Source organism: Colobus angolensis, unplaced genomic scaffold (genome assembly GCF_000951035.1).
Source record: "Colobus angolensis palliatus isolate OR3802 unplaced genomic scaffold, Cang.pa_1.0 Scaffold217, whole genome shotgun sequence".
Classification (NCBI taxonomy): Eukaryota; Metazoa; Chordata; class Mammalia; order Primates; family Cercopithecidae; genus Colobus; species Colobus angolensis.
In genome coordinates, this window is record NW_012115344.1 from 1,112,301 (window position 1) to 1,124,484 (window position 12,184).

General features: G+C 36.8%; 1 protein-coding gene across 2 annotated transcripts in view; it reads right to left on the bottom strand.

Annotated features, from left to right (window-relative positions):
- The window catches only part of EMCN (endomucin), a 129,220-nt gene that overhangs the window by 9,157 nt on the left and 107,879 nt on the right, over positions 1 to 12,184 (bottom strand). For both annotated transcript variants that reach the window (XM_011943202.1, XM_011943201.1), the window contains 2 exons: positions 11,505 to 11,566; positions 5,559 to 5,632 (listed from right to left, as the gene is read on the bottom strand). In XM_011943202.1, coding sequence (XP_011798592.1) covers positions 5,598 to 5,632; positions 11,505 to 11,566 — 97 coding nt within the window. In that variant the 3' untranslated portion in view covers positions 5,559 to 5,597. The remainder of the gene's footprint in view (positions 1 to 5,558; positions 5,633 to 11,504; positions 11,567 to 12,184) is intronic.

Here is a 12,184-nt window from a genome sequence, read left to right on the forward strand (position 1 = left end):
CTTTTTACCTAGGATTGCTTTAGCTATTTGGGCTCTCTTTTGGATCCAAATGAATTTCAGAATAGGTTTTTTCTAATTCTGTGAAAATTGTCATTGGTAGTTCGATAGAGAATAACATTGATTCTGCAGATTGCTTTGAAGAGTATGGCCTTTTTAAACAATATTGATTCTTCCAATCCATGAGCATGGAATATGTTTCCATTGGTTCATGTTATTTCTGATTTCTTTTGACGTGTTTTGTACTTCTCATTATAGAGATCTTTTGCCTTCCTGGTTAACTGTGTTCCTAGGTATTTTATTATTTTTGTGGCTCCTGTGAATCGGATTGCATTCTTGATTTGTCTCTCAACTTAGATATTGTTGGTGTATAGAAATGCCACTGAATTTTGTACATTGATTTTGTATCCCAAAACTTTGTTGAAGTTGTTTATCAGAGCTAGGAGCCCGTGGGAAAAGACTATGGGGTTTTCTAGGTATAGAATCATATAATCTATGAAGACAGATAGTTTGACTTCTTCTCTTCCTATTTGAATGCCTTTTATTTCTTCTCTTGCCTGACTGCTCTGGCTATGACTCCCAGTGCCATATGAATATGAGTGGTGAAGTGGGCATCCATGTCTTGTTACAGTTTTCCTGGGAACGCTTCCAGATGCTTCTTCCCATTCAGTCTGATGCTGGCTGTGGGTTTGTCATAGATGGATCTTATCATTTTGAGGTATGTTTCTTCAATGCCTAGATTGTTGAGGGTTTTCAACATGAAAAGATGTTAAATTTTATCACAAGCCTTTTCTGTCTGCATTTATTAAGATGATCATGGAATTTGTGTTTTGAGTTCTGTTTACGTAATGAATTGCACTTATTGATTTGTGTATGTTGAATCAACCTTGCATCTCAGGGATGAAGCTTTCTTGATCATGGTGGATTAGCTTTATGACATGCTTCTGGTGTTCAGTTTACTAGCATTTTGTTGAGAACTTTTATCTATGTTCATCAGAGATATTGGCCTGAAGTTTGCTTTATTCATTGTGTTTCTGCAGGTTTCATGGTATCAGTGTGACGTTAGCTACATAGAAAGAGTTAGAGAGGAGTTTATTCTCAATTTTTCGGAATTGTTTCAGTAGGATTGGTACCAGCTCTTCCTTATACACCTGGTGGAATTCAGCTGTAAATCTGTCTTGTCCAGGGCCTTTTCTGGTTGGTAGGTTTTTTTATTACTGAGTCCATTTTGGAATGCATTATTGGTCTGTTCAATTTATTACTGGTTCAATCTTGGGAGATTGTGTTTTTCTGGGAAGTTACCTATTTCTTTTATGTTTTCTGGTTTGGGTACATAGAAATGTTTGTAATAGTCTCTGGATTTTTTGTTTGTTTGTTTGTTTTTTGTATTTCTATGGGGTCAGTGGTAATATCCACTATCATTTCTGATAGTGTTTATTTGGATCTTCTCTCTTTTTTAGTCTAGCTAGCAGTCTATCAGTCTTAATTATTCTTCCAAAAGGCAAATTTTTGGTTTTGTTGATCTTTTGCATAGTTTTTATCATCTCCATTTCACTCAATTCCTCTGATTTTGGTTATTTTTCTTTTGCTAGCTGTGGGATTAGTTTGTTATTTGTTTAGTTCCTCTATGTGTGATGTTATATTGTCAATTTGAGATCTTTCTAATTGTTTGATGTAGGCATTTAGTGCTATTAACTTTCGTCTTAACACTGTTGTAGCTGTATCTCAGAGATTCTGGTATGTTATATCTTTGTTTTCACTAGTTTTAAATAATTTCATGATTTCTACTTTAATTTCATTGTTTATGCAAAAGTCATTCAGGAGCAGATTGTTTAATTTCCATTGAATTGCAGGGTTTTTAAAAATCGTCTTGGTATTGATTTCTATTCTTATTGTGCTGTGGTCTAAGAATGTGGTTGATATGATTTTGGCTTTTTTGAAATTATTGAGAATTAGTTTCTGACTGAGCATGTAGTCAGTTTTAGAGTATGTGTCATACACGGATGAAAAGGATTTATATTCTGCTTTTGTTGAGTGGACTTTTCTGTAGATGCGTGTTAGTTCTATTTTGTCAATTGTCAAATGTAGGTCCCAAACATCTTTGTTAGTAATCTGTCTTCATGATCTCTCCAATATCATCAGCAGAGTGTTGAAATCTACTATTATTGTGTGGTTACCTAATTCTCTTTGTAAGACTAAAAGACTTTGTTTTGTAAATCTAGGTGCTCTAGTGTTGGGTGCATATATTTAAGATAGTTAAGTCTTTTTGTTGAGTTGGACCCTTTATCACTGCCTTTCTTTGTCCTTTTTGATCATTTTTGGTTTAAAATCTGTTTTGTCTGAAATAAGAATAGCAACCCCTGCTCTTGTTTGTTTGTTTTCTATTTGCTTGATAAATCTTTCTCCAACACTTTACTCTGAGACTATAGGTGTCCTTGAATGTGAGATGGGTCTCTGAAAGACAGCATACACTTGGGTCTTACTTCTTTATCCAATTTGCCACTTTATAACATTCAAGGTTAATATTAATATGTGTGGATTTTAACCTGTCATTCTATTGTTACCTGGTTTTATGTAGACATGATTGTGTTTTTGCTTTATAACATCAATGATGTATGTACTTTATTGTGTTTTTGTAGTAGCCAGTAAAAGTCCTTCATTTCCATATTCAGCACTCCCTATGAACCTCTTGAAAAGTAGGTCTGGTGGTAATGAATTCCCTTAGTATTTGCTTGTCTGAAAAGGATTTTATTTCTGCTTTGCTTATGTGGTCTAGTTTGGCTGAATATGAAATTCTTTGTTGGAATTTCTTCTCTTTAAAGATGTTGAATATAGGCCTCCAGTCTCTTCTAGCTTATAGAGTTTTGTCTGAAAGGTCCAGTGTTAGCCATTGATGGGGTTCCCTCTGCAGGGGACCTGCCCATTCTCCCTAGCTACCTTTAATATTTTTCTTTTCACATTGACCTTGGAAGATCTGATGACTATGTGTCTTGGGGATGGTTGTCTTATATAGTATCTTGCAGGGGTTCTCTGAATTTCCTGAATTTGAATATCAACCTCTCTAGCTAAGTTGGGGACATTTTCATGGACAATATCCTCAAATATGTTTTCTAAACTGCTTGCTTTCTCTCCCTGTCTTTCAGGGATGCCAATGAGTCATAAGTTTTTCCTCTTTACATAATCTCATGTTTCTTGGAGATTTGTTCATTTTTGAAAATTCTGTTTTCTTTATTTTTATCTGACTATGTTAATATGAAGAACTAGTCTTTGAGTTCTGAGATTCTTTCCTTGACTTGGTCTATTGTGCTGTTAATACTTCTGATGTGTTAAGAAATTCTTGTGGTGAGTTTTTCAGCTCTATCAGATTAATTTTTTTCTTTCTTAAAATGGCTATTTCATCTTTCATCCCTTGTATGGTTTTATTGAATTCCTTAGATTCCTTGGAATGGGTTTCAGTCTTCTGATTCTCAATGATCTTCATTGCCATCCAGATTCTGAATTCTATTTCTGTAATTTCATCCATCTTTTTTCTAGTTAAGAATCATTGCAGAGCAACCAGTACAGTCATTTGGAGGTAAGGAGGCAATCTGGCTTTTAGAGTTTCAGGAGTTATTGAGCTGGTTCTTTCTCACCTATGTGGGGTGATGTTTCTTTAATTGTAGCATAATTTGAGTATAGTCGGTTTCATTCCTATATGTTTTCAGAGGGCTGAGGCTTTGTGTAGGGTCTTTATTTGCAGTTGATTTCTTGTCCTTGGTTTTACAGAGGACTATATTACCGAAGTATTTTTGGTGTTGAAGTTTGGTTTGCAATTCAATAGATAGTGCTTAAACGTAATGGCTGGTAGATAGATTCTTGCCCAGCCATGCAGCCCCTCTGTGTTTCCTCACATTTGTAGCCATGCTCCCCCTCAGTGCTCTGAGAGTGTGTGATCCTCTCCCACTCAAGTGCTGGTCATAGATCTCAGCTTAGCACTCCCAGACTGTGCACTGCAGGCCTGAAACAAGCTTAGGATTTTTTCTCTCCCCCCAGCTTGGTGGCAGCAGGGGTAGAGACCTTGGCATGCCACTCAGAGCCACTGCCTATTAGACTAATCAGCTGGGAAAAGGTGATTGTATTGCAGGCCCAAGCTGGGGGCTCATGACTGGTGAAGAGCAGGAGGGCAGGGAGAGGCAGTCTTGCCTCTTTTCCATAGGGCACTGCAGCATGCTGAGAGTGCACAAATTCCAAGATTCCTAATCCATCCCTAATTACTGGCTAGAGGGGGATAAAATCCTGATACTGATACATGTGTTTGGATGGCAGTCTTCTGTCTCTGTCTTCTGCTACTGGCCAGACAAGCACAGCAGGTACCATTTATTCTACAAGAAATTTCTGAGTGTCTGTAACAGCACAGGTTTAGTAGTTAGGCAGTAGACCTAGGCCACGAATACAATATTTCTCATCGTGGACACTTTACCTAGAGTGACTACCATTGTGATCAGGCCAATTCTGGAGATGTATTTATTTTACTTTATTTTATTTTTTATTGTTAGTTGCCAAAGGGTCGATTCTTCTGCAAGTTTTATAAAACCTCAAAAACTAAGTGACAAGACTTAATTGATACTTCTTGTAACAATTAAGTTAAAGTCAGAAGAGCATTTCCTTACTCAGTTCCGGAAAAGTAAAAGGCAATCCCATACCAACTGGGAGAGTTAATTCCAAGGCAGGTTTAATGTTGACCTGGGCTCTTTACTAATACAAGAAATGTACCTGCCTTGAGCTTACTCCTGGTCATGACATGGAATATACTTTTGAGAAATTTCCATTTTTTATTAATTCACAATTATTGTAGTAAGATTGATCATTTGTATCTGATTTTGTCAAGCAATCTGGAGGGCTCTGTTGCTTGGCTGGTTACACAGCAAGACTATGTCTACATGACCAGCTGAGTAAAAGGAAACCTGGCTGAAACTGAATTTTAGATCATCTTTTTGGAGGTGTTTTTTCCACACATCCATGGTTTCTAGACCCAGAGATAAAATGTATTCTGGTATGGTCCTTATAGAGAGAGGGCAATTGGACCCTTCACCTAGCCTCTCTGAACCCATTTCCCTGAACCAGACTGTGGCTGTGATACACACCTTTACTGTAATACAGTTTCTATGCTTTATCATTTTCTTGCAATAAACTGCAAATTTGCAAGCACTGTCATTTGGATCCTGCCAGTGTTTGTTAGCAACAGAAGCCTGTGTAAGTGCCACAGTTAGTGTGTGCTTACTGACCTAGGTAGGCAGACTGAATTTACAAGGAAACATTAACAACAGGCAGAAAGAACAAATTGTATTATTCCTTAGATAGGCAAGAGAATTGAACAAATCGTCTACAACCACCAGGTCATGCGATTTTTGGCAATTTTTGTTAGAGTTTGTTTTTAGACAAATAAACAATGAATGATCATTGCATTGACACAAACCATTAACTTTTCAGCTTTTGAAATTCTTTAAAAACAATCTAAGCTGCACCAGGCTAACAAAACAGATATCAATGATTGTCTCCGTGAATGAAATAGGGAAACTTACATAATTATTGCTTAGGTGTGGGGAGAATTCCTCAAGCTGTCAGTTCTTGGTTTTTCCTTGTGCAGAGTGCTCACCTGAGAACAGAAGATATGTTTTGATCTATAAGCTCAGAGACTGAGTAAGGATGAAAACAAAGTTTCCTAGCTTTTTTCTATTTTTCAAGGAAAGTTCAATTTTCCTGCAAGAATGTCATTAGAGCCACCATTTGCCTCTTGGTATTGTCTAGAAATTAGTCACCAAAATATATGAGCTTTTCCCAACCGTCATCTGTTTTCACTCCAAAGTAGTAATATGAAGTCCTGGGTGGGAAAGGTCAGGGGGCAGTGGGTGTGGGAGATGTGAGTTGGGAGATGATAACATCAGAGAAACCCTGGGGAATGAGTATTGATGTTTCCTTGTTACATGAGCTGGCTCTGCCTAAGCAAGCCCATATCATGTATTTAAAGTGCCATTTTATCAGGAAGACATTCTAGGGTCCTTCTGTTTAAATAATTCAGTGAGGGTTTTGTGAAAATGAATTTATAGGCCAAATGAACACTTGGGTGATATACAGAGCAGCGCAGGTGCCATTACTCAAAATCCCAGTGCTATTCCACCACCCAATATACACAGAAATATTAACCTAGGATGGTGGCAAGTTGAGAGGCCCCAAGTATTTTTTACATGACAATGGATTCATTACCAACATATTTCGCATTACTTCTGTCCTTTAGGTAGAACCGAGTATTAACGTCATTCACACAATACAAAAGCAATATAGGTCAAAATCTCCAGCTTTTAGAATAAATTTCATTATTTTGCTCCAGCTTTTATCTGCCAGTTGTTAGGAAATTTGTCCTCTGGGGACTCTGAGGATGTCACCTGTTACTTGTACCAACATGGCAATAACAAACAGTGCCAGAGACCTCTGAGGAGAACAAACTCAAGACTCCTCTTGAAGTGCTCCTTTGGTTCTATGCTCTGAGAAATGTTGTGTATAGTGCTGCAGCATTCCCAGACCCTGCTCCAAGGCAATCTTTTGCTAACTATTGTTCATTTTGCAAAAGATGCAGCACCTGTTTAGAACCCATGGCTATGAAATACCGGAATGAGAAGTAAACAAAATAAATATTGATTCATCCCCTAGCATCTGCCAGAAGTCAAGCAAAGCAAGTCATTAAAAATCTTTACAATTCTTAATATTCTTCCTCAAGGTCTGTCTAATTGACAGACTAGACATTTTGAGAAAAATTTAATAACAATATGATATCAGTAATAAGAATAATGATATTTATAGTAAAATCAAACAACCCATATACATATCTAGTGAACAAAAACCATCCAGAGGGAAATATATCAAATGCCAATAGTGGTTATATGAAGATTGTTTCATGGGTAGTTTTAAATTCTCTTTTATTCTCTATTTTTTCTATTTTTCATTATTCATAATCTGGTCAAATATTAAAATGGTAGTTTCAGCCATGAAAAAATATTATAAGGCAGTAAAGTATGTTAATTTGCCAAATTAGCAACATGTTAAGATGAGGGAAAGACCATTTGCAGTTGAAACAGTCAAGGAAAATTTGGTCTAAATGCAGAGAATGAGACAAATATTGAAGGGCTGAGGACAGAAGAGGATTCTACATACGGCTTTATAAATCTGTGAATGTTTTGTTCATTTTTACTCTGTGGTTCATTTTTTGTTTTTAATGAACTTTTATTTGTAAAAATAAGCAAACAATGATGACTATGCACTTAATGAGTAATTGCCATAGCATACTAATTAGTTATTTTGCTAATGACATATTAATCATATGTAATTACCATTATAGGGGGAAGTGCACATGACAAAGAAGAGCAAGAGACTCCTCCTTCAAGAAAGCGAGGTTCAGAAAGACAGAGACAGTCAGGGGACAGGGAAGGGAATAAATGAAGTCTGAGAAATATGCATTATTATTGCATATCAAGTGTTTTCAAAACTGAGCTAGAGAAGACAGGCACATCATGGAAGGTGTTGCAGACATGTTAAGGTGTTTGAACTTAATCTTAGGTTATTACTTATCAGAGTCTTCTAAGCCGAGGAGTATTCTAATAAATTCAGATCTGATTTTTCTTACTCTAAATGGTTCAAAGTCAACTGATGCTTTGAAGCTAAGTTTAGTGATACAATGTTTTTCTTCTTCCATAGAGTCATATATTTCTTTTTTTTTTTTTTTTTTTTTTTTGAGACGGAGTCTTGCTCTGTCACCTGGGCTGGAGTGCAGTGGCCAGATCTCAGCTCACTGCAAGCTCCGCCTCCCGGGTTTACACCATTCTCCTGCCTCAGCCTCCGAGTAGCTGGGACTACAGGCGCCCGCCACCTCGCCCGGCTAGTTTTTTGTATTTTTTAGTAGAGACGGGGTTTCACCGTGTTGGCCAGGATGGTCTCGATCTCCTGACCTCGTGATCCGCCCGTCTCGGCCTCCCAAAGTGCTGGGATTACAGGCTTGAGCCACCGCGCCCGGCCGAGTCATATATTTCTAATTCCAAATTTTTTCTTTATAATTTGTATAACCTGACATATTAAAAGTGAGATAATGTGTATTAGCTTTCTGAGATGATATAAGAATCACATTTAAAACACATGTCACATACATTTTTTAGTCAATCATGGTGACCTTTAACCTGACGAGATCGCTTACTAAAGCTGAGGAGTAGCTCATATGTTCTTATAAAGGACTCCTTGATCTGCAAAATTTGATGCTCATTTTTTTCCTGAAAGCATCTTCTTGTTAGACGCTAGCAAACTTTCTCTTTTACATTTAAGAGATTTCCAAATTTAAACATGTATGAGTTACAACTTCAGCAGAAGACCTTATTCAACAAAGAATATATTTAAAGGAAGCAAGGAGTACGGATGGATGAACATCAACCACATTACTTACTCCATGACCTAATTGAAAAAGAGGGATTTGGAGTGAAAGAACTCTCTTCCCAGAAGAGAATGACCAGAACTTTAACTGTGGCTCATTCAGGCTTCTAGAAAACCAGAAGATTTGACATCCACTGGCATTTTTCCTAAAGGTGGGTTGCTGCAGAGGGCTGTTTCCTTGGAAACATTGTTTATTGGTCTGTACCACAGTAAAAAGTCCAGGGTTTCTACACTGAAGTAATGACAGATTCAGACAATTTTTATGACCCCTGAAGCTCAAATTTCATTGTGTTACCCATCTATGCTCATTAATTAACACTGTATTTCTTAGGTCTTGAAACAAAGAAAGTAAATTGTAACAGTCATCAATTCTGAGTAGTTGGTGGTCAGATATTTGTTCTATCAATTTTTTTCTGTATTTTAAAAATTTCTAAAAATTTTTATCTAGGCAGCAGTAGAAAAATTGAGCTAAGCTTGTGAACTTACATCAAACCTAGTCATTTAAGTTTTTTTTTTTTTTCTACTTATTTTTTAGGAAAGACATCAGTATTAGGTAAGAGAAGTTACTTAAGTAAAAATAATTTTAGTAATGTAACTTCTCTTGTATGTAGTGAGCATAGTATTATAAAGAAAATATATTTGAATAAATTTTGAAATGCAGTGGGAAGAAATTTGTTTGCTAGTGTTTGGGGAGACACCAAGTTCTGTTAATGATAGACTTTAATAAAAATTGTGGTAGTACAAGGAGCATTTGGATAGCATTGTATTTTAGATAATAAATTCTGGACTACTGAAGTCTACTCTGAATCACCAATTTCAGTGTTGCCCTATCACCAAATATTTTCCATGGTAGTCATCTGGGTTGCCCTTTGAGAGGTTATTTTGCTAAAAGCAATATAATTTCTAAATTGAAGTTGGCAGAAATAAAAGTATTCAAGAATATATGTTACTATTTCCATGATAAAAATCTCCCTTTTAGACCTGTGACCTGGCTTTGAAGAAAAGAAAATTAGGTGGGCTAAGGGTCGATTTAACTAGTCTGCCACCGTCTATTTCACTTACTGCTATAGTCACCACGAGAGTGGGAGAAAGCCTACATAGAATTTTCCCGAGGCATTAAAGAAGAGTCTGCTGTTACATTTGCAACCAAGAAACACAAGGTTCTCTGAGGTTTTCCCCCTGCTAGAAGTCATGATTCTAGTATCAGTTGTCCCATTTCTTTGGTGGAAATGGGTGGTAGAAAACTGCAGGTAGTCCCGAGCCCAGCGCCCTCCTCACAAGGAGAGCCAGGAGCTGCTACACAGAGCACTTCCAGTTATGTTTAGCACCCTAACTCACCGCTTGGAGAGCCAACATGACTGCAGAGTGTTTGGAATATGTGTGATGCCTGTTTGCAAGCCATAGGCAGATTCTGAGGACTTTTCTTGATAAATCGTGTAGTCACGCTTAGGGTCTCTCATGTGCTTACTCAGCACTGGTTCACATTTAGCCTGCTTGACCACTTTTTTTTTTTTTTTTTGCCCTTTTCCCTGACCTGGTAGAATAGGCCTGGCTACTGAGTAAAGGCTGGTGAATAGCCAGGAGGAAACTGTGAGTGGCTTCTAACCACTTTATGGGTAAATTCTGCTCCTTTGCACCCTTCAGATGGTTTCTCCTGAGACAAAGGATAGTATGGGAATAAAGGAAATGTGTGTATTAAAGAGTGGAAGAGATGCAAGGAAAAAGGAGATCTCTCCTAAAAGAAGATGGGTCATGTGAGGGGTTTCAGCATTCCTGCACAGGCTTCAGCTGTCCTTGCCCTTCAACTCTTCTGTTTGCCTCTTGCCATTTGTTCTAGATTGAATTTATACATGAAATTGAGACCACTTTCAGCCTTTAATATCTTGCTCTTGATTTGGGACAATATTTATAGCTTCTGTTTTACAAAATTATTTTGAGCCATCAGAAATATTTATAATATAGCTTATCCCCAATATTCAATTGGGGAATTGGATATTGTAAATGTATTAATGTAACATGATATTTAAATTAGACCCACTTTTTAAAAATTTTTTATTTATTTATTTATTTAGTTTTATGAAGTCTCACTCCTCTGTCACCCAGGCTGGAGTGTGTGGCAGGATCTTGGCTCACTGTAGCTTCCGCCTCCTGGGTTCCAGCATTTCTCCTGCCTCAGTCCCCCAGGTAGCTGGGATTACAGGCATGCACCACCATACCCAGATAATTTTTGTATTTTTTAGTAGTGACAGAGTTTCACCATGTTGGCCAGGCTGGTCTCGAACTCCTGACCTCAGGTGATCTGCCCGCCTCAGCCTCCCAAAGTGCTGGCATTACAGGCATGAGCCACAGCTCCCGCCAGATTATTTTATAAAACTAATAATTGCTTTTAATTGATCTGCTTTGTGATATCAATGGTTTAAATGTCTGATCTACTCAAAACAAAGAAAAATCCATGATTTTAATTTTGAAAAGCTATCCAGCATCACATTTTTTCATTGTTCTTGACACACATCATACCTATATTTTGAAAGACTTTTACAATTCCAATCAAATGAATATACCTAAGAAACTGGAAACATTCACATTACATCAATAGAATATTATATTTTACCTTCATGGAGAGGCACAATTAAATTTATATAAATGATATAAAACATGATTTACATTTTAACTGATGACAAGTTTTTTTGCCCTCTTGACCATATGTGACCACATAACCAGTACCAAAATGAAACAAAACAACAGCAATAATTTAAAAACTTGTTAACAAAGTTTGTGATCTTTCTGCCATTCCTGCAGAATAGGAAATGCCTCCAGCCATCTACACATCCACACATATATAGAAAGCAACCTCTAAAGGCCACATAGTCCAATAATCTTATCAAAGTGGTAAGATTTTTCTTTCCTTCATGGGAGAATTTTACATTTATTGACAGTAATTGGCTATTTCTAAAGAAGTTAGGCTTTTTGTTTATGTTTCACATGAACAAAATCCAAGGTTACAGTTAGATTCTAAAATAACTAATTTTTATCTAATCAACTGTCTGGAAACTTACCAGACTCATGAGAAATTGTCTTAACAGTAAGAAGCTTCACACTCTCTTTATCAGACTGAGGTCTATTTGAAACAGAAAACATTAAATTAGCACCACAGTAATCAGCACTGTATGTTTGTGAAAGTACTGTGACACAAACAGAATAATGAAGATACATATGCATATATAATTTTCACATGTAAATGGTAGGATCTAAACAAAAGATGATATACACACACATATATCTTTCCATGGCAAGAACTTTGTCTTTTCATGTACAAATGCACATATACTTTTTAGCAATTTTTACTTTTTCTGTAGTCAAGCCAGTAAATCCCTGCCATTCTCTTATAGTGGTGATTGTCAGATAAATTAAAAATTAGTATGAGCTGTGTGAAGCACTTGGCACAAGGTCCATATTGCACATGTCTCCAATTCTGAATTATGGAGAGGAAGACATATAAATGTTGACAAACCTTTTGGGCTTATGCTGAATTCTGGAGATATTCCTTTCCATGAAGTCCTGAGATACTGTGGTACGGTATCTGAACTGTCTATTTTAATCAAGAGTTGTCACCTATCCGAAAGAGTTTCAAACTCTAATTATTTCCTTTGGACATCTCGGGAGTCTCTAAGTCATATGAATAGTAATGTAGCATTATTTCTAAAGTTTACAACCTTATGAAATATAAAAACACTTG